At 33.6% G+C, this 24,247-nt stretch overlaps 2 protein-coding genes across 4 annotated transcripts in view; one reads left to right on the forward strand and one right to left on the reverse strand.

The window, feature by feature from the left end:
* The window catches only part of GLIPR1L2 (GLIPR1 like 2), a 62,665-nt gene that overhangs the window by 22,525 nt on the left and 15,893 nt on the right, over nt 1-24,247 (forward strand). For all 3 annotated transcript variants that reach the window (XR_013764169.1, XM_079142556.1, XM_079142557.1), the window contains exons 2-3: nt 1,119-1,364; nt 3,448-3,551. Coding sequence is in view for 2 of the 3 variants with exons in the window: in XM_079142556.1 (XP_078998682.1) it covers nt 1,119-1,364; nt 3,448-3,551 (350 nt within the window). In the remaining variant the exon portion in view is untranslated. The remainder of the gene's footprint in view (nt 1-1,118; nt 1,365-3,447; nt 3,552-24,247) is intronic.
* Nucleotides 5,044-5,976, reverse strand: LOC306662647 (cytochrome c oxidase subunit 7C, mitochondrial-like). Its single transcript, XM_079142563.1, has one exon. It carries the CDS (start codon nt 5,948-5,950, stop codon nt 5,759-5,761), a length of 192 nt encoding a protein of 63 aa, XP_078998689.1. The 5' UTR covers nt 5,951-5,976; the 3' UTR covers nt 5,044-5,758.

A 24,247-nucleotide genomic window follows, 5' to 3' on the forward strand; every position in this document is an offset into this window, starting at 1 on the left:
ACAAAATATCAGAGGGAAAAAACAGAACAGAGGAAAGGTTTATTTTGACTTAGCTTCAGAGGTGTCAGTCCATGTTCAGCTGACTCCATTGCTATGTTCCTGCAGTGAGGCAGAACATCATGGCATAGAGGGTGTGGTGGAGGAAAGCCATTTACCTCTTTGTAGCTAGAAAACAGAGAAAGAGATCCAGGAGACAGGGACAAAATATACCTTTCAAAGGCACATCCCAGTGATTTAATTCCTTGAAGTAGACCCCACCTCCTCAGGTTTCCACCACCTCTCAATGTCACCATCAGACGGGGACCAAGCATTTAGCATATGGCCTTTGGGGAACAACCATAACATATGATCACAATAGTACAAAGGAAAACCAATCACGAAATGTCCATCTAAAACAACCAAACACATATTTGAATGTGTGTGTATATGTGTGTATATACAGAGATAGAGAAATATATGAATAGGTAGTCTTTTGAGCAATGCTTACCTTTGGGGAAGTAGTGAAGAGATATCCTAAAGATCTGATTTGCTTATTTTCTCTAATGAGTTCATGTATAATCTATGGAATTAACCAAGAAAACTTATAATATCTTAATGTTTTTCAGAAATGTTTACTGTAACATATATACTTTGTATTTTGGTTTGATGATATATATCTTAGCCTAACAATAAGAAACTTGAGGACAAAATTTATGGTGACTTCTTATTTTAATGCTGACAACACAATATTTTGTATATAATGAAGGCCCAGTAAATAGTTATTAGAATTGTTGTTAAGTACAAAAGGCATGAGATTAAAATATATGTTCTAAATAGACTACACTTTTAAGACTATTATGATTTGCATTGTCTATCATTCTACTACTTCATTTCCAAATATATGAATGGTCCTTTGTTGAAGGGTATAGTCATTTTACTTACAGTTATCTCAAAAAACCTTTCCCTACAGAAATTCCACAAACAAAACCCATACGTACAAAGTTAGAATTCTTACCCTTAAACTACAGAATTCCAGGAAAATTATCTTGAGCACAAAAAATCCCTATTATTGTTGTTCTGTTTTCTCTGCTTTTTGTGTTTTGTCGTTGTTGTTTGTTTGTTTGTTTGTTTTATTACAGACTTGGGATGTAGCGTTATCACGAACTGCTAGAGCATGGGGGAAAAAGTGTGTGTTTAAGCCTAATAGTCATTTAGAAGAAATACATATGGCCCATCCTACATTTAATGGTATTGGTGAAAATATGTGGGTTGGCCTTGAGAATGAATTTACTGCAACTACTGCTATCAGAAGTTGGTATGCAGAGAAGAAATATTATAATTTTGAAGATGGAAGCTGCTCTAAAAACTGTTCTTATTATAAGCAGGTATCTAATTTTTATATTGCTATTAATTCAATAGAGTTCTTAATTGCTTTACTGCCTAGTTTTATGTTTCAAATTTATAAGTAAACAAATGGTAAAATTATTACTTCTAATAAAATTAAAATTCTTTTCATTCCTATTCTCAAATATTCATAGTTCCATACATTATGTAAATCATATAATCAAAATATTCCTTTAGGGCCAGGATGTAGCTCAGTGGTAGAGTACTTTCCTAGCATGCATGAAGCCTAGTGTTTAATTCCCAGTACCACAAAAAACAAAACATTTTTTGAATATAATAAACCTAATATTGATACTCAAAGATAAAATGCAATTCTCTAAAATAGTACACATTGGAAAAGGAAGTAAGATCTAGTAAATAATTATTTCCAAATTATTGAGGACAAAAACAAAAGATGATATGCTTTGCATGTATCAGTATACATTCTATATTATAGCTGATTGATTAAAATAGTAGTATAGTATTCAATGCAAATTAATATTATTTTAATGTCTAATGTCCAAAAATCCATCATCATACTTTATACTCCAAGAATATTGAACCACTTTTCATTTATTCATTATTTCATATATCACATTGTTTATTAATCATTTAATTATGTGTCTGATAATACTCTAAGGGTGGAGAACTTGTTTCTTATTCACATATTCTGAACATAACAACATGACATTATTTAGATCTTCAATAAATATTTGTATCAGAAATCAAAGAAGTTATTAAATTCCCAAGTTTATTTAAAACATGGTTATTTTTCAATCAATATTCCTGGTGTCATGATTTATGCAATACTCAAAATTTTGGAATTTATTCACATTGAACTCATATCTTTCTTCTCTGTCAAGTGAATCATTCCTCAAACTTTTTTGATTAACTCATTTTTATTAGTTCCTTCTTCTAGAAAGTTATAGCTGTTCTTCATCATCTTGCTCATTTCAAAGTTATATTCATTAATCTGACTTGAATAACTTCAGTAAACTAATCAGATCTACTACTGCCTGACCTACTACTATACTCAGTATTTTCTGCTCCTTAATTCTAGTTCCTAGAAATTCTTGTGTCCTGAATTTGGCCTGTTTGATTCCATTTCAATTCCTACATTATATTTTCTGTTCTTTTAATGAATCACTGTATTTCTTTAAGAAACAAACTTTTAAAACCACAAAGATTAGAAATAAATAAAAAAATTAAATGGAAATGTTTCTTCTTTCACAGAGATTAACAAAACAAGATGAGTACTTTTTGTTTACTCCAAGTATTAGACATATTAAGGTTATACAGAGAATATTTAGAATATCTTTCATTATTCTCACCTTTTTCACTTCAAGACCTGTTTTTTTCTGAATGAAAAGTCCACACTGTATTTTTTTTTTTTTTTTTTTTTTTGGTACCAGGTATTGAACCCAGGGGCACTTAACCATTGAGCTACATCCCCAACCCTTTTTTAAATTTTGTTAGAGACAGGGTCTTGCTGAGCTGTTTAGAACCCTCACTAAGTTGCTGAAGCTCACTTTGAACTTGTGATCCTCCTGCCTCAGCCTTTCAAGCTGCTGGGATTATACCTTATAATGTAACTTCCTCAACAAAAGGAGGGAGAAATGCTAATTCTAGTCAATTACTTTTACTCCTGTTATCTCTTTGGTTTCCCTTCTATAATCTTACTGTCCCTCTTTCTCTTCTTTTTATTCACAACTTCCATCTTTGCAAAATTTTCTCTCTTTTCTCCTTTCTCTCTGCCAATGACCTAGAACTTTCAAATTCAAATGGGTTGAAAATCAGTTTATCATGTATGAATTCCTTTGACTCTGAAGTAGTAGTCTGGATCAGTGTGGTCAAACTGTTTTTCCTAATACACTATTAGTAGAACCTATTAAAATTTATCTCTTAATACAGTTTTGGAAATGCTGTCCTAAACCCACAATAAATTTTAACTGTGTCTAAATTAAAATAGTTCGTAGTCCTTGAATTTCTTGGCTATATAATCTGTGTTGATGGAATATATTATTGTTTATAAGAAAATAATGTTTAGAAGTATATTTTATGTTTTCTTTAAAATTTTTATTGTAGCTTGTTTGGGATAACTCTTACAAAGTTGGTTGTGCTGTTACTCCATGTGCAAGAATTGGAAACATTATACATGCAGCAATTTTCATATGTAATTATGCACCAGGGTAAGTTACTTTACGATAATAAAAGAACATAAAATGTTTCCCTAACTTTTAATATATTCTTCTAAGTGTTTTATGAACTATAAAAGAGTTAGGTATGAAGTGTTAATTAAAAACTTTATATGGAAATATTTTAAATTCCATAGTGAAATAAGCCATAATGTGGATGTATTGATTTTTATTTATAGGCTAGGCATGTGTTATATGCTAACTTTAGTGTTATTACTCCATATCTATCCTAACTAGTTTAGGATTTAAATTATTTTCCAAAATAATTCATCCCTATATTTATGATAAAAGTAAAAAGAAAGCAAATTTACCCATGTTAAAATTCATGTAATAAGGATTGTTTTAGGTATACATCAATTTGGAATATGAAGGACATTCAACTGACCACCCAGTGTGGATTGCATTAATTAGGGCTAGTCTCTTATGAGCCTGCTATAAGTTCTAGTTAGAGCAATTAGGCAAGAAGGGACAAAAATATGGAAGGAAGATGTCAAATTATCACTGTTTGCACATAATATGATCCTATATCAAGAAGAGCCAAAAAACTCTACCAAAGACTGCTAGAGCTAATAAATTTGGCATAGTAGAAGGTTACAAAATCGATAGCTTTCCTATATACCAACCACAAATCTTCTGAGAAAGAAATCAGGAAAACAATTCCATTCACAAGGACCTCAAAACCAAACAAATAATAAACCTAAGAATAGATCTAATTAAGGAGGTGAAAGACTTCTACAATGAAAACTGGGAAGCACTAGAACATTGAAAAAAGAAATTGAAGAAGACCTCAGAAAATGGAAAGACCTCCCATGTTCATGGATAGGCAGAATTAATATTATTAAAATGACCATACTATCAAAATGCATTCCCCATCAAAATACCAATGATATTCTCCACAGAACTAGAAAAAATAGTCTTAAAGTTTATTTGGAAGAATAAAAAACTGAGAATAGCCAAAGAAATTTTAAGCAATCCTGGAGAAATCACAATATCTGACTTCAAAGTATACTACAGAGTTATAGTAGCAAAAACTGCATGGGTACTGGCATAAAAACAGATGCCTAGACCAATGGTACAGAATAGAAGACAAAGAGACCCACACAGATAAGTAATCTGATCCTTTAGAAAGGTGCAAAAAACATACATTGGAGAAAAGACAGCCTTTTTCTTTTTTTATGAAAAAAAAATTTTTTTTAATGGTTTAAAAACAGAGCAGAAGTCTCACCCAAACATCTGAAAGCCAAATAAGACTACCAGTATTTTTACAGTATTTTTCTAACACCAATGGTTTTGGAATAGTGAACAAATCCAGATTAAAGTCTTTAGTAGCTAATTACTTTCCCCTGTCTTCTACAAAGCTACAGAACCTAAGTCACTACATTTGAAATGGTAACCAGCATTTCATTACTTGTAAACTGGACTCACTGATGAAACTACTAATCAGTCACCTTACCTCATATCTAAGATATATTATAAAGCTCCTGAGTAATTTAGAAATAAATCCTTTATTATGCCTTATATGCTGTTACATTCCATTGAAGTATTTTACTTTTATTCAAACAGGACTAATTACTGTCTGCAGTACAATTATCAAGACTAAAATTTGTTTTAAGTTTTAGGTCTAGGAAAAAAAAAATGAAGCTCTCAAATACCTAACCAATCAGAACTTTAATCTGTGCACTACTGGTTTTTCTTATTATTAATTATAACTAATGGGAAAAAATAATTAAAATTGTTATAGGATCATCAAAGTTAAATTTTGATTACACTTTTATGACAAATAACCAAGGTGGCCCTTCCCTGGGATTAAAAAAAAAAAAAAAAAAAAAACCCCTAATATTTTAAGGTATGAAACAAGCATTTTTGTGTGTGTGGTGCTAGGGATCAAACCCAGGGGCCTCACACGGCAGGCAAGCACTCTTCCGTTGAGCCATATCCCCAGACTAAAACAAGCTATCATATATAGTTCTGGACTTAAACAAAAACAAAAACAGAAAAACTTGGGAATTATTCAAATAAAATAAGCACACACTCAGTTATCTCATTTCCTATTTCAGAGAAGATACGTTGAACATTCATGTCATTAGTTTATTTACAAACATATCCAGTATGCTATGAATCCAAGAGTTTGATTCATTTTTCAGAGACTGCACCTCTTAAAACATTCTTCATATCTGTTAAATGTATGATTCACGACGTCCCTATTTCTTAAGCAGTTGGTGTCTTACTATAAAGAAAGGTGCAGCAAAACCCGATCCAAAGAATAAGGTCATCGTAACCACTAAGCGCCACTTGTTTTCCACTGAAAATGGCAAATTCTTCCCGGGGCCCTCCTCATAGTGGCTCCGACAGACCACCACAGTCGTGAACCTCCGAATGCTCTGTCCCAACATGGCACTGCTGGGGCCTCTGCGAAGAGCCAAGACAGCCTTTTTACCAAATAGTGCTGGGGCAACTGGTTATCCTGTGTAGAGGAATGAAACTGGACCCTTATCTCTCACCCTTCACAAAAATCAATTCAAAATAGATCAAAGACCTCACAATTAGACTAGAAACTATGTAGCTCCTAGAAGAAAAGGTAGGGTCAATACTCCAGCTCTGGCATAGATAATGACTTTCTCCATAGAACCCCTAAAGCTCAGTAAACAATGCCAAGAGTTAATAAATGGTGTATCATCGAATTAAAATACTTCTGCACAGCAAAGGAAACAATTAGGAATGTGAAGAGAAAACCCACAGAATGGGAAAAAACCTTTGGTAGCTGCTCTTCTGACAGTGGATTAATACCTAGATTATATAAAGAGCTCAAAAAGCCTTACACCAAAATATCAAATAACTCAGTTAATAAATGGGCAAATGAACTAAACAGACACATCCAAAAAGAAGAAATAGAAATGAACAAAAAATACATGAAAAAAGAGTTCAATCATTAGCAATTCAGGAAAAAAATATATCTATACATGTATGTATATATATAATGGACTTTTATTCATCCATAAAGAAAAATGAAATTATGGCATTTTCAGGAAAATGGATAGAACTGGAGACCATAATATTAAGCAAAATAAGTTATACTCAGAAGGTTAAGGGTTGTATCTTTTCTCTCATATGTGGAAGCTAGTGAGGAAGAAGGAAAACAAAGGTGGATGGATCTCCTAAAAATCAAAGGGAGATCAGTAGAGAAAAGGAACCAAGGAATGGAAGGTATAGAGGGAGGGGGAAATGCTAGGGAGTGATATTGGCCAAATTAGATTGTTATATTGTGTGCATGTATGAATATATAACAACAAATACCCTCAATATGTACAACTACAATGTACCAATAAAAATATGGGTAAAAGTCAGGAAAAAAAGAAAACATGTTAAGAGACCATGAACTGAATATTCAAGAAATCTGGGATAACATCAAGAGACCAAATTTAAGAATTATTGGGGTACATGCAGGTTCTGAAATACAAAGTAAGAGAATGCACAATCCTTTCAATGAAATAATATTATAAAATTTTCTAAATCTTAGAAATGAAATGGAAATTCAAATATAGAAAGCACATAGAATTCCACATAGGCAGGATCAAAAAAGATCTCTAAGACATATTCAAATGAGAATTCCTAATATTCAAAGTAAGGATAAAATTGTAAAAGCTGCAAGGGAAAATGGCAGGTCACATTTAGCAGTAAACTAATTCAGACTTCAATTGAATTCTCTACCAAGACCCTAAAAGCCAGGAGGTTTGGAATAATATATAAAGCTCTAAAAGAAAATGGGTGGGCTAGAGTTAACTCAGTTGGTAAAGCTCTTGCCTCACAAGCACAAGACCCTGGGTTCAATCCCCATCACCACAAAAAAAAAAAAAAAAAAAGAAAAAAAAAAAGAAAGAAAAGAAAATGGGTGCCATTTATTATATCCAGCAAAATTTCTATCCAAAACTGAAGGTGAAATAAAAACCTTCCATTATATGCAGAAACTTCAAGAATTCATAACCACAAAGGCTGAACTTCAAAACATACTCAATAAAACATTTTATTCAGAAGAAATGAAAAATAAAAATGAAAACCAGCATAGGGATGAATTTCACTTGAAAAAGAAAAAGTTCAAATTAAACATTAGAAAATAAACTACAAATAAATCAAACTGACAGGAAATAAAAATCATCTCTATAATAATATTGGATATAAATGGATTTAAACTCTTCAATCAAAAGTCATAGACTGGCAGATTGGATTAAATAACAACACCCCAACAATATGCTGTTTGCAAGAAATTCACCTTACAGAGAAAGACATCCACAGACAGAAGATGAAAGGATGGGAAAAGATATACCATGCAAATTGTAGCTGAAAGTGAGCATGGGTAGATATTCTCATATCCAACAAAGTGGACTTCAACTGTGGTACTAAGGAATTCTTTCTTATTTTATTATATCCAACCTCCTGATTCTCCAGTCTGCTTTGAATGTTCAGTTTTAAATTCCAGTACCTCCCACCCTTTGTTCACCCACCTTGCTTAGAAGCTTCCTGTCTGCTTTCTTGGTTTTAATCCACAGAACAGCCAGGAAAACAATCTTCTCTATTCAACCATCTTGAAACCACCTCAACTTCAAGCCAAAATTAACAGAAGAGACAAAGAAGGTCATTTCATACTGGCTAAAGGAATCATTCAACAATAAGAAATAATGATTTAAAATATTTATGCCCCAAATGATGGTTAATCCACATACATAAAACAAAGTCTTCTCAGTATTAACAATCAAATAGACCACAATGCAGTAATGGGTGATTTCAACACATTATCTGTCACCACTAGATAGATCATTCAGATATAAACTAAGATTCTTTATAACTAAAAAAATACTATTAATCATATGGACCTAACAGATGGCTATAGAATATTTTATCCATCAATGACTAAATTCACCTTCTTGTCAGCAGCATATGAAACATTTTCTAAAATATTTTATATCACAAAGCAAATCTTAGCAAATACAAAAAAGTACAGATAATTTCTTACATCATTTTACATCATAATAGAATTAAATTAGAAAGCAATGACAAGATAAAAACAGAAACTACTCCAACACCATCTGGAGTTTAAATAATACACTTTTGAACAGTGAATGTATAGCAGAAGAAATCAGGGGAGAAATTTTAAAAATTCTTAGAAATAAATGAGAATAGTTATACAATATATCAAAATCTCTGGGACAACATGATGGCAGTTCTAAGAAGAAAGTTTAAACACTGAGTTCATACATTTAAAACAGAGAATGACACCAAATAAACAATCCAACATTATACCTAAAAACCCTAGGGGAAAAAAAGAAAAAGAAATAAACCCCACCAAAAATCAGTAGAAAACAGGAAATTATTAAATAAGAATCAAAACCAAGAAAAATGAGAATGAAAAGAATCCAAAGTACAAGTGAAACAAAGAGTAGGTTTTTTGAAAGTATAAACAAGATTGATAAACCCTCAGCCAAACCAACAAAATTAAAGGAAGACCCAAATGAACAAAATGTGAGATGGAAAAGGAAATATCACCACAGACACTACTGAAATCAAAAGGATCATTAGAAACTATTTTGAAAATTTATGATCCAATAAACTAGAAAATTTTGAAGATGTTGACAAATTTCTGGATATATATGACCTACACAAATTGAACCATGATCAATATCAAGTAACAAAAGCAAAGCAGCTATTAAAATTTTCCAACAAAGAAAAACTCAGGACCCAACAGATTCTCATCCAAATTCTACCATACCTTTAAAGAACAACTAATACCAATCAAATTATTCCATGAAATCAAAAAAGGAGGGAGCACTGACAAGTTATTCTACAAAGCCAGTTTCACCCTGGTACCAAAACCAAAGACACGTCGAGGAAAGAAAACTTAAGGCCAATATCTTTGATGAACATAGATGCAAATTTCTTAATAAAATTATGGCAAACTGCATTCAGAAACACTTTAAGAAGAGAGTATATGATCAAGTGGGGTTTATGCCAGGGATGCAAGATTGGGTCAACATATAGAAATCAATAAATTTAACTTACCACATTAATCAGGTTAAGGATGAGAATTACACAATTATCACAATAAGTGCAGAAAAAGCATATAACAAAATCCAGTGCCCATTCATATTTAAAACACTAGAGAAACTAGGGATAGAAGGAACTTACCTCAATATTGTAAAAGCTATGTATGACAAACCCAAGGCTGACATCATACTGAATGGAGAAAAACTGAAAGCATTTCCTCTAAAAACAAGAATAAGACAAAAATGCCCACTGTTACCAGTCCTATTCAACATAGTCCTTGAAAATCTAACCAGAGTAATCAGGCAAAAAAAGGAGATTAAAGGGATATAAATAGGAAAAAGAAACCCTCAAATTATCTCTGTTTGCTGATAACTTGATCTTATATTTAGAAGACCCAAAAACTCCACCAGAAGACATCTAGAGCTGATAAACAAATATAGTAAAGTAGCAGGATGCAAGATCAACATACATAAATCAATTGCTTTCCTATATTCTGACAACAAATCTGTTGAAAAAGAAATTAGAAAAACTATCCCATTCACAATATCTTAAAAATTAAAATAAAATACTTGGGAATTAGTTTAACAAAGTAGGCAAAGGGTCTTACAATGAAAAATATAGAATTCTGAAGAAAGAAATTGAAGAAGACCTTAGAAGATGGAAAGACCTCCCACGTTCTTGGATAGGCAGTTACTATTGTAGCTGCACTACCAAAAGTGGTATACGGATTCAATACAATTCCATCAAAATGCTAACGACATTCTTCAGAGAAATAGAGAAAACAGTTCTAAATTTCATTTGAAAACATAAGACTCAGAGTAGCCAGAGCAATCCTGAGCAAAATGAGTGATGCTGGAGGCATCCTAACACCAGACCTCCTGTTATACTACAGAGCTATATTAACAAAAACAGTATGGTACTGGCACTAAAGCAGACAAGAAGACCAATTGAACAGAATAGAAGACACAGAGACAAGCCCACATGGATACTGTCATCTGATACTAGACAAAGATTCCACAAATATATATGGGAGAAAAGATAGGTTTTTAAAGAAATAGTGCTGGAAAAACTGGAAACCCATAAGTAGAAGAATGATACTTGATCACTATCTCTCAACCAGCACAAAACTCAATCTAAGTGTGTCAAAGACCTAGGAATGAGACCAGAAACTGCATCTGCTAGAAGAAAATGTAGACCAAACACTCTTAACATGTTGGCACAGGAACTGGCTTCCTTAATAAGACTCCAAAATAAGTACAAGAAATAAAACCAAAAATCAACAAGTGGGACTGGGGTTGTAGCTCAGTGGTAGAGTCTTGCCTAGCATGTGTAGGCACTGGGTTCAATCCTTAGCACCACATATAAATGAATAAATAAATAAGGTATTGTGTTCATCTACATCTGAAAAAATATGTTTAAAAAATCAATAAGTGGGGTTGGGCATAGTGGCATACACCTGTAATCCCAATGGCTCAGGAGGCAGAGGCAGAAGGATCACAAGTTCAAAACCAGCCTCAGCAAAAGCAAGGCACTAAGCAACCCAGTGAGACGCTGTCTCTAAATAAAATACAAAATAGGGCCAGGAATATAGCTCAGTGGCTCCATGGCTCAGTGGTCATGTGCTCCTGAGTTCAATCACTGGTACAAAAAAAAAAAAAAATCAATATGTGAGATGACATCAAACAAAAAAACTTCAAAGGAAATAAAAGCATGAAGAGAGAGCCTACAGAATGGGTGATCATTGCCACCTGCTCTTCAAGTGCAGTATATATATAGAACTCAAAACACCAAATATTAAAAAAAAAACAATAAATGGGTAAAAAACTAAACGTATTTCTCTAAATGAGAAATGCAAACGACTGATAAATATATGAAAAATGTTCAACATCTCTAGCAATTCAGGAAATGCAAATCAAAACTGCATTGAGATTTCATCTCATTACAGTCAGAAAGAAAATTATCAAGAATACAAATAATAATAAGTATTGTTGAGGATGTGGGGAAAAAGGAACACTCACATAGTGTTGATGGATTTGGAGATTCCTCTAAATATTAGTATTGGAACCACCATGTGACCCAGCTATCCTGCTCCTTAGTATATATCCAAACTATCTAAAATCAGCACACCGATCATCAATGATCATCAATGTTTGTAGCAGCACAATTCACAATTGCCAAGCTATGATACCAATCAAGGTGCCCGTCAACAGATGAATAGATAAAGAGAATGTGGTATATTTACCTAATAGAGTATTACTTAACCATAAAGAGGAATGGAATTATAGCTTTTGTGGATGGATGGAGCTGGAGGCCATCATACTAAGGGAAATAAACCAGACCCAGAAAATCAGTTTTTATATTTTCTCTTATATGTAGAAGCTAGTCCAAAATAAGTAAGGGAAGAAAAGAAAATGGTGAGGGGATTCCACCCAAATAGAAGAAAGATCAATGGAGAAGAAGAAAGGGATTGCAGAGAAGGAGGAGGGATAGGATAAGGGAAAAACAGGGAATGAATCTGACCTGATCTTCCTAAGTACAATATGAATATACTGTAATAAATCTCACCTTTATATATATTTACAATGTACTAATTTTAAAAAACTCTTAAGTAAATAGTTTTGTTGATCTTCAGAAAGATCAGTAAAATACAGGGAAGGGAATGGGGAAGAAGGAAGGGAAAGAAAGGAGAAGTGCTAAGGACTGAATTAGAGCAAATTATATTCCATACTTTTATAATTATGTAAAAATGAATCCTAATGCTATGTATAACTTAAAAAAATAAGTTAAAAGATAGTGCTTTATGAATTACATTGGGAAACAGTTTCACCAAAAATTCTCCAAAGTAAAAATGTTTAAAAATATGTAATCATTTAATCAGGATAAAATGCCTTGTGATTTTTTTTTCACTAAATCAATAAAGAGGTAAACTATATCATCTAAAGCAAATAATGAAATTAAAATTGCAGATAGATATTTAAACATGAGGCAACATTTATTTGATATTCTAGTCAAGAAATTAGGAGATATTACATGATCATTCAACAAAAGTATCCATAAGAAAACTGATATCATCATCATCATCATCATCATCATCATGCCATTGAACATTATGCTACTTGATGCCCCAAATAAAAATGTTTTTAATAAAAAAGATTATTCCAATTGTTGTATAAAGAATGAAGCATAGGGAAACAAGGGTACCAAAAGTATAATTAGGAGACTGTTTCTAAAGTAGAGGACACAGACTGCTGTAGCTTGGAATAGGGTTTCAGCATGTCGATTGACTTTCTATGGTTGCATATTGAATTACCACAAATACAGTGTTTAAAACAGCATTCACTTATTATTACAATTCTGTGGGTCATACATTCAGGCACAGTGTGCCTGAATTCTCTACTTAAGACTTCCAAGGTCAAAGTCACTGTGTCAGATGAACTCCGAGTTGGAGGCTGTAAGGAAAAAGATCTGTTTCCAAGCTGTATTAGTAGAGTTCAATTTGATGTGGTTATGGGACTCTATTCCCATTTCCTTGCTGACTCTCAGCCAGTCCTTGCTCTCATCTTTTAGAGGCAATCTTTATTCCTTGACACATGGCCCCCACCATCTTCAAGTCAGCAAAGGCATTCTGAGTTTTTTCATACTTCAAAGACATGACTTCCCTTCTGTGACCAACAGAAGTAAACTCTCTACTTTTAAAAAAATTCAACTAGGGAATAAAATAGGTTGCTTTCTTACCTGTTCCATGGTGTGAAACCAAGAAAGACAATAGGAAACTTCTCAGCAAGATAAGTGAAAAAAAGTGGGGGGGGGGGGGGGATTTAATACTGGACACTCAAAGTAGATTGGGGACTCAAGAGGATGGATATAATAAAATAAGTAAGAAATCCCCAGTGCTTCTGCTGCTGCCACTGCCGGAGGCACCAACCAAAGTGGTCCCTCCACGAGCAAAGTGGAGAGATAAGAGAATTAAAGGAACACACATTTGGAGGAGGCCTTAGGCATGTCTGAGTACCAAGAGATCAGAAACCAAAGACACCGCCCAACTAAACTGAAAAGCATGCTGCACAATATCCTTCTGTGGGAAAGACGCTGCCTCTCTCCCAGCTTCCTGCAGAGAAGAGAGGAAGAAACCATTTTGCAGCTGCAGCACTAGGGCTAGCAGCTGGAGTAGTCAGTTCCTGACAAACCTGAGTTTGGCCCCAAACACAGACCTGCAAACCCACTCTGTACAACATAGAGTGTGCCTTAGTGACCAGGAGAAAATCAGATGTGGAGAGGGTTTTCTAAGAACTAAGCCTATGAGGTTATAGTTTAGACAGCAGTTAATTGGCCTAGCAATTAATGATGTAGCTACATTCCAAAAGAATTCAGAAAGTTACAAAGTATAAGAAGAAATGTCTCTTCACAGGTATCTGTTGAATATCTGTCCTTGAAAACCTGGCACAGGAGTGTTTCCATTTAAAGAGGATGTGGTTATGGGACTCTATTCCCATAACTCTATTTCCATTCAAAATTCTAGAGACAGTTATTTATAGTTCAATAGGAAGGGACCATGGGTTTCCCAAAGAGAGGCTGACAGAAGGGGAAGGGTACTAAGTTCTTAGGCACTGGTTCTTCATCATAATGTTCTTATGAATTCATTTTATAGTCAGGTCTGGTTTTTCTATCACAGGAGAGACACAGCTGATCAAGTATTTGAGAGGGTGGGGGTGGGAGAGATTGAGTTTGGAGACTGAACCCAAAAGACGGGAAATGTGGAATCCACAGGTGATGGGGGGCACTAAGAATTTGCTCCTCCACTGCACAAGTGGAACCCAGGGAGATCCCTAGAGTGCAGTCTTCCAGCGTAGACTGGCAACTGCTGGGCCCTGGAAGCCACTGTTTTAAAATCTCCAGACCAATTGCCATTCAACGAAGAACCTGGAACCCAAGTATAAGCCCAGCCTCCAGGAGTGCTGCTTATGGAATTTCCTCTTTCACTCCAACAGCCCCACCCTGAGGATGGAGCAGGCATCCAATTCCAGGTCACCCCACCTAGCACTGAGCTGAGACCGTGTTGAACTCCATTGGAAACAATTCTTTAACTTTTCATTGAGTTTTTTTTTGTTTTAATTTTTCTTTCTTTCCCCGTTTTTCTTTTCTCTGTTTAATTGTGACCTAAATCATTCGTGGACACTTACACATATTCATATTTGTTTTTTTTTTCTCACTTCCAGCATCTTTGAAGCAAATTATTTTTCATGTATCAGTATTTTGAGGACTAGGATGTTTGATTAGTATATTTCAGTATTGTTTTGTATGCTTTTATTTTTGTTTTTAATTTTTAAAATTTTTACTCAATATATTTTTTCTTTCACTTATTGGTTTCCCTTGATTCTCTTTCTCTCTTTTCTTCTGATAATAGCCAATCACTGTTGTTCTCTCTTTCAATCTTACTTTAATTTTTTGCTTCTATTTTGTCTCCTACTTCCTCATAATCATCACATCCTACATCACTTCTCTCCCTGTCCACCACTCAAAATTGTAAACCCTTTTGCAAACTTACTGTATTTACTGTGGGCAATAACATATCACATCATTTATGTTTATTGTAACTATCATGGATATCATAGTAGAAATTATTTGGGTCAATGCTGTATTGTTTGCATTGGTTGTTGTTACTATTTTTCTCCCCCTAAATGGTGAGGTACTGGAAACCTTCAGGACACATTTAAGTCCACAGGGTAGAAACTATACCACCTCAGATTCATACTGTAAGATGAGTAGATATAGAAACAACATGAAAAAGCAAGAGAACAAGTCACCCCATACAAACCAAGATACTTCAATAACAGAATCCATCAACAACACAGTGGAAGAGATATCAGAGAAGGAGTTTAGAATGTACTTGGTTAAACTGATCTATGAGGAAAAGGACAATGTAAGAAGTGAAAGCAGGGAGAAAATACAGGAAGTGAAATATCACTTCAATAAACAGATTCTGTAAAAAAATCAAGCAGAAATTCTCAAAATGAAGGAATCAACAAATCAAATTAAAAATTCAATGGACTGCATCACCAGCATTTGGAAGATAGAGTTTCAGGCAATTAAAACAAAATATATAATCTTGAAAATAAAGGTGACCATGGAGAAAAGGCATTAAGAGATCATGAACAGAATTTCCAAGAAATATGGGATAACATGAAAGACCAAATATAAGATTAATTAGGATAAAGGCTCAGAGATACAGAGAAAAGGAATGTACAATATTTTCAATGAAATAGTATCAGAAAATTTCCTAAACCTATAGAATGAGATGGAAAATCAAATATAGGAGGCTTATATGACCCTAAATATACAAAATTACAACACACCCACACCAAGACACATTATTTTGAAAATTTCTAACATACAGAATAAGGATAGAATTTTAAAGGCAGCCAGAGGAAAATGACAGGGAAACCAAACAGGATCTCAAATGCTTGCTCACCAAGACCAGAATAATATATACCAAGCTCTGAAAGAAAATGGATGCCAACCAAAAATACTATACCCAGCAAAATTAAGCTTCAGAATTGAGGATGAAATAAAAATCTGCCATGATAAACAAAAGTTAAAAGAATTTACAACCAGAAAGGCAGCACTACAAAACATACTCAGTAAAATATTTTATGAAGAAGAAATGGAGAATACAAACAAAAACTGGTACAGGGTGAAACTAAACTAGACAAGTAGTATATCAAAGGAGAATATAATTCAACTTAGAAACTAGAAATAAATAAAAATGACAACAAAAGAAATTATTTCTCAGTAATAATATTGAACGTAAATGGCCTAAACTCATCAATCAAGACATACACTTGCAGATTGGATTAAAAAACAATACCCAACAATATCTGTCTCCAAGAGATTCACCTCATAGGCAAAAATATCCACAGACTGAAGGTAAAAAGGTGAGAAAAAACATATTCACATAGATCCAGTAAACAAGGAGGGGTTTTTATACTCAGATAAAGTGGCCTTCAAACCAGTTTATCAAAAGGGACAAAGAAGGATATTTCATACTGCTTAAGAAGTATACATCATCAAGACATAACAATAATAAATATTTATGTCCCAAATAATGGATCATCTATGTATATCAAACAAACCCTTCTCAATTTCATGGATCAAGTAGACCACAACACAGTAATACTGGACTACTTTAACATGCCTTTCTCATCACTGGATAGATCCTCCAAACAAAAACTACACAAAGAAACTATAGAACTAAAAAATACAATTAATAATTTAGACCTAACAGACATATATAGAATATTTCATCCATAATGACTGAATACACTTTCTTCTCAGCATCACATGAATCCTTCTGTAAAATAGACCATACTTTAGAACACAAAACAACTCTTAGCAAATACAACACATACAGATAATACTAGGCATTCTATGAGTTCAACATGGAGTTAAATTAGAAATCAATGATAAAATTAGAAGTAGAAGCTATTCTAACACCTAAAGACTAAATAATGTACTATTGAATGGCCAGTGGATAGTAGAAGAAATCAGGGATTAAGTAAAAATATACTTAGAAGTAAAGGAGAATAGCAACACAACATATCAAAATCTCTGGGACACTATGAAGGCAGTTCTTAGAGGAAAGTTCATAGTATTGAGTCCATTCATTAAAAGAATAGAAAGTCACCAAGTAAATAACCTAACATTACATCTCAAAACCTTAGAAAAAGAACAAACTATCACCAAAATCAGTACAAAACAGGAAATAACTAAAATCAGAGCCAAAATCAATGAAATTGAAACAAAAAATTCAAAAAATCAATGGTATGAAAAGTTTGTTCTTTGAAAAAATAAATAAAATTGATAAACCCTTGGCCAAGCTAAGCAAGAGAAAGAAAGAGAAACTCAAGTTACTAAAATTCATGATTGAAAAAAGGATATATCATCGTGGACACTACTGAAATATGATAATCAGAAACTATTTTGAAAATTTATACTCCAATAAAATAGAAAATCCTGAAGACATTGACAAATTTCTAGAGACACATGACCTACCAAGTTGAATCACGAGAACATAGAATTTTTTTTTTTCTATTTTCGCAGTGCTGGGGATTGAACCCAGGGCCTTGTGCTTGTGAGGCAAGCACTCTACCAACTGAGCTATTTTCCCAGCCCAAGAACATACAAAATTTAAACGGATCAATTTCAAGCAATGAAATTGAAAACACCATCAGAAGTCTACCAACAAAAAAAGCCCAGGACCAGAAAGATTCTCAGCCAAGTTTTACCATACCTTCAAACAAGAACTAACACCAATCCTTCTCAAATTATTCCATGAAATAGAAAAGGAGGGAATCCTTTTAAATTCATTCAGTGAAGCTAGTATCACCCAGATACTAAAACCAGACAAAGACACATCAAGGCAAGAAAAATTCAGACTAGTATTCCTGATGAGTACAAATGCAAAAATCCTTAATAAGAGTCTGGCAAATAACACACACACACAAAAAAAAAAATTAAAAATATAGTGCACCATTACCAAGTGGGGTCATCCCAGGGATGTAACATTGGTTCAACATATAGAAATCAATAAGTGTAATTCATCACATCAGTTGACTTAAAGACAAGAATCACATTATGATCTCAAATCTGTAGAAAAAACATTTGACAAAATATGGCATCCATTCATGTTCAAAATACTAGAAAAACTAGGAATAGTAGGAACATATCTCAACATTGTAAAAGCTATATAGGCTAAATCCAAGAACAACATCATTCTAAATAGAGAAAAATTGAAAGCATTCCTCTGTAAACTGGAACAAAACAAGGATGACCACTTCTATTCAAATAGTCCTTGAAACTCTTGCCAGAGCAATTAATCAAAAGAAAGGTACAAACAGGAAGTAGAGTGCTCAAACTCTTTGCTGAGGACATGCTTCTACATTTAGAAGACCTAAAAAAACTCCAACAAAAAACTTCTAGAATTCACAAATGAATTCAGCAAAGTAGCAGGCTATATAATTAACACCCATAAATCAATTGCATTCCTATACATCAGTGATGAATCAGTTAAAAGAGAAATTAGGAAAACTATCCCATTCACAATAGCCTCAAAAAAGAAGTAAATATTTGGGAATCAATGTAACAAAAGAGGTGAAAGACCTATACAATGAAAATTACAGAACACTAAAGAAATTGAAGAACACATTAAAAGATGGAAAGATCTCCCATGTTCTTGGATAGGCTGAATTAATATCATCAAAATGACCATACTATCAAAAGTGCTGTACAGATTTAATGCAATTCCTATTAAGGTTCTGATGATGTTCTTCATAGAAACAGAATAAGCAGTCATGAAATCCATTTGGAAAAATAAAAGGCCTAGAATAACCAAAGCAATTCTTAATGAGGAAAGTGAAACAGAAGTCATCACAACACCAGACCTTAAATTATATGACAGAGGGATAGTAACAAAAACAGCATGGTATTCACACCAAAACAGACATGGAGACCAATAGAACAGAATTGAAGACACAGAGACAAACCCACTTTAATACAATTATCGCAAACTACCCAAAGGTGCCATAAAACATACATTAAAAAAAGATAGCTTCTTTAACAAATTGTGCTGGAAAAACTGGAAATCATTGTAGCAAAATGAAACTGAACCCTTGTCTCTCACCCTGCACAAAACTTAACTAAAAATGGATCAAGGACCCATATGTTGGATCAAAGATCCTATATCTACTAGAAGAAAATGTAGGACCAACTCTCCATCATGTTGGCTTTGAAACTGACTTTCTCAACAAGACTCCTATAGTGCAAGAAGTAAACTCAAGAATTAATAAATAATATGGTATCAAACTAAAAAGCTTCTTCACACTAAGGGAAACAATCGAGAACATGAAGAGAGAGCCTACAGAATGGGAGAAAATCTTTGCCACCTGCACCTCAGATATAGCATTAATCTCCAAGATATATAAAGAACTTAAAAAATGTAACACCAAAAAAACCACAAATAACCCAATGAATAAATGGGCAAAGGAACTGACTAGGCACTTCACAGAAGAAAAAATACAATCAGTAAACAAATATATTTTAAAAAATGTTAACAGCTCTAGCAATTAAAGAAATGCAACTTCAAACTAAGATTCTATGCAGTCAGAATATTCAGAATTATCAAGAATACAAGTAACAATATAAATGTTCATGAGGATGTGGGGAAAATAGTACACTTATACATTGCTAGTGGGACTGCAAATTAGTGCAACCATTCAGGAAAGCAGTATTGGATATTCCTCAGAAAACCTGGAATGGAACCACCATTTGACCCTGTTATCCTCAGCATATACCAAAGGACTTAAAATAAGCATAGTGTAGTGACACAACCATATCAATGTTTATTGCAGTTCAATTCACAATAGCTAAGTTCTGGAACCATTGTAGGTGCTCTGCAACACATGAATGGATAAAGACAATGTGGTATATACACAATGGAATATTACTCAGCCATAAAAAAGAATGAAATTATGGCCTGTGCCAGTAAATGGATCTATCTGGAGACTATCATAAGTGAAGTAAGCCAATCTCAGAAAACCAAAAGCCAAATATTCCCTCTGATATGCAGATGCTAACACACAATAAAATGGGGGGAATAATAGAAGTTTCATTGGATTAGACAAAGGAGAGTGAAGGGAAGGGAGGTGGGATGGGAATAGAATGAATTGGACATAACTTTCCTATGTTCATATATGAATACACCACCAGTGTAATGCCACAACATGTACAACCACAAGAATGGGATCCTAATTAGAAGAAGTTATACTCCATGTATATACAATATGTCAAAATGCACTCTACTGTCAAGTATATCTAAAAAGAACAAATTCAAACAATGAACAATTAACAAATAAAACACCAACCGATTGGATCGAGCACACCTGGATAATCTCAGTATTTTAAGGTCATCTGGGTCATATAATATAATCATGGACATAAAATCTATCATATTTACTCTCCTGAGACATGCACAGCATGTTGATGAGAGGTTAGAGATCTTGTGGTACATCTGAGAATTTTGTCCACTCTGTTAATGTGAAGCTCAGTTTCAGGGTACATTATGAAGGTGAAGCTAATAATACCAAGTGATTCATTCGATATTAAGGATAGTGGAACAGAATAATCAAACCACACATTGCCTATGGGTTTAATCTGAAAAACTGATTTGAATAGTGATATAACTTACTCAGACAAGGAAGCTCAGGAGATATGTTTTATATTTGCACATTTTTGGTAGAAAAATAAATGTAGGACATGTAAATGAATCGTAAAAAGGAAAAATCCACATGAAAATCTACAGTAGGTTTCTAAGTAGAGAAACTTACTGGTATAAATGCCCTGAGGCAAAGTGAGTCACAGTCCTAGATGAGTTTACCTCATGAGAGGGTAAATATGGAGAATTAATTTAAAGACTGCCCTATAATATTTCAACCTTAATCAAAGGAAATTATAAAGGAGAAATTAAGAGTGGAAGACAGAAACCAAAAGCTGTCTGGTAGCATACGTGGAAATCAAACGAAGAACATTAGTCAGGAAGCCCCAAAGTGGTAAACTATATGAGAGAATGATAATTTGAAGAAGAAAGGATAGTTTGATGTGATGACATGAAGGTATTAGTGACTTTAATAAGAATAGTTTGCAGGGATGTGCCGTGACTGTTGTGATAAAACGAAGCTGCCAGTTGTTGGAGTTACCCTTTCTTCTTTCCACCTTCCTGTCCCATAGGCTTCTTTGTCTTAGAATTCATATCAGCCATTTTTCTTTTGATACAAATATGGACACATCTACTTTTGATTTCTGAACATGTATCAGTCAACTCAGTTTTATTTTTATTTTATCATGTACCCAAAATAGGCAATCATAGCTAGCTAGCTCTCTTAAGTATAGTTGGTAAAAAAATTCATTTTTTACAGAATTATGAAATACTGAGTAAAAATGAAAAGTAAGACAACTGAATCGAAAATTTAAAAGTGTGGTAGTCTGAATGGTGGCTCCCCAAAAGGTATGTCCCGGTCCTTGTTCCCAGAACCTATGAATATTACCTTACACACAAAATAGTACATCTTACCTTACGTAGCAAAGACATGATTAAGATGAGTATCTTGAACTGGGGATATAGCTCAGTTGGTAGAGTGCTTGCCTCACATGCACAAGGTCCTGGGTTCAACCCCCCAGGACCACACACACACACACACACACACACACACACACACACACAAATGAGTAGATGAGTATGTTTTCCTGGATTATGCAGGTGAGTAATAAATGCCATTGCATATATCCTTATAAAAAGAGGGAGAGGGAGATTTAGCACTACACAACCAAAAGAGGAGGAGACAATTTTAGCAGGAAGAGATTGATGTGATGGATGCATAAGCCAAGAAAGTCCAAAGCCATCAGAAGTTGGAAAAGTCAAGGTACAGATTTTTCTGTAGACAATTTTGAGGGAGCACAATCCTGCCAATACCTCGATTTTGGACTTTAGGTCTCCAAAACTATGAGAGAATGAATTTCTGTTGTTTTAAATCACCCAGTTACTGGTGTTTTTTTTTTTTTTTTTTTAAATAGCCAGAAAATTAATGCAGAATGGAAAAATAAAACCTATTTGACCATACAGAAAATAAGGGTCAAAAACACTTAATAAATTCCTACATAACACAGAGACAAGGAAATAAGTCAAAAGAGATATGAAAAAAGACAAATATGTAAAGGTAAAACTACAAATTGGCATTCTTAACAAATGAACGAATGAAAGAGAAATAGTTTTTAAAAGTTCATATGCTATAAAGCTACCCAGATAAAGATTCAGATGGCTTATAATGTATTAGAGAAAAAGAACAGAAACAATATTTACATGTAATAATTTGATTGTGTTTATTTTTCATTTCAAAAATAGGCATATATTTCTAAGTAAAAAATTATAATAATAACTAAATTATCCTTGAACTTGAATATTGCCAAGGGCACAAAGATAACCCTGAGAATTTAAGTTCAATTGATAGGTAACTTTATTGCACGATCTAGAAGAAAATGTGGGGTGGAGGGAAAAAAACTTTTATTTTTAGACATGTTGCATCTGTATTTGACTGAAGGGTTGTCTATTTAATTAAGTATAGTTCTATAGTAGGTGTAGCAAACACTGACTAGGTGGTAGAATTTCAAATTTTTAAATGGTGGCTATCCTGAAAACACTTATAATCTGTTGAGAAATAAATGTGCAAAAAAACAAAGCAACATCAACCCAGTATACACATATGCTACACTTCAAAAAGGAATTTTTAAAAAGTAGATATGAAATGGTAGAAGGAATTATCCTGGATACAGATTTAGAACCAGTCAGCTTTGGTGCATAGAACATACTTATTAGAGGGAAAAGAGACTGTAAAGATATAAGATAGGGATTGAGGAAAATGACTTGAATCTTAGTCTGAATACTTAAAAAAGAGTGAAGTCTAATGTCAAAAAGTATTAATAAAAAAAAGTTTGCTTTATTTAATAGTTAGGGAAATATATTCTGGCAGGTGGCAACTGTTTTATTTACTTCCTGAGAAGACACCTAGAATATATTTTCCAGTCTCCCTGTTTAGGCCCATATCAGTAAGTTTCAGCCAATACAATGTAGGCCATTTTCCAGGTCTGGGCTTTAAAAACTTTCTACTTGATCTATTGGTCTTCCTTCATCTGCTGGCTGGATGCAACAGATCTGATAGAGGAGTCAAATATTCTAGAGAGTAACAGAGCCATAAAATGAAAATGACCCAGTGCTTCAGAATGAATGCATGTAGCAGACATTCTATATAGCAGACATATCTACCACAAGACACCAATTCTGTACCATGACATTAATTCTGCTTACCTAGCATGAAAATGATGAGGAAAGGTCAGATTCAGAATATGGTTTAAAGACAGAATTAATAACATCTCCTGATAGATTTTATTTGGGGGCTGAGTGAAATAGACTATTCAAGGATGGCACTTATGCCATTAGTCTTAGCAACTGGATGAATGGTGATGCCATTAACTAAGACAGGGAATACTTGGGGAGAAGCAAAGTTTGAAAGAAGATCAAGTGTTCTGCTTCTGACACATTACATGGAGAAATGAATGTGAAAAATGTAAACCATTTATGAGAAGGAAATAGACATGAATTCTGGGATAGTTTACTAAGTAAAGAGAACAACAGGTACAAAGGCCCTGAGGTGGAATTAAGATCAGCTTGTGAGAAAGTAGGTATGAAAAATAGAACAGAACAGACTTAAGGACTAAGCCCTATATGACTATAGTAACTGAACCACAGGCAGAGGGTAGCAAAGGTATATGAGGAAAGGCTTGTGTGGTAAGAGAGAAACCAGGACTGTACTAACAGAATTTTTAATAACATTTATACTCACTTTCTTGTCAACCCCTTTTTATTTTATATAGACTATTCTCTTTCCATGTTTTTCTGCACATATAATTCATGATTCAATGCATATCATATTGTAGCCTTATTTAGATATTTTGAGCAGTAGTTCAAATATATAAATTGAAAATAATTCATATAGTCCATTTCAATGGGGGCAATATGAAAAACTAAGACAAACTTAAAAATGCACAGTGAT

Source organism: Sciurus vulgaris (assembly GCF_902686455.1).
Source record: "Sciurus vulgaris genome assembly, chromosome: 5".
NCBI lineage: Eukaryota > Metazoa > Chordata > Mammalia > Rodentia > Sciuridae > Sciurus > Sciurus vulgaris.

What these genes read in the sequence shown, in the direction of transcription:
- LOC306662647 (XM_079142563.1), bottom strand. Translation starts at nt 5,950, where the DNA reads ATGTTGGGACAGAGCATTCGGAGGTTCACGACTGTGGTGGTCTGTCGG.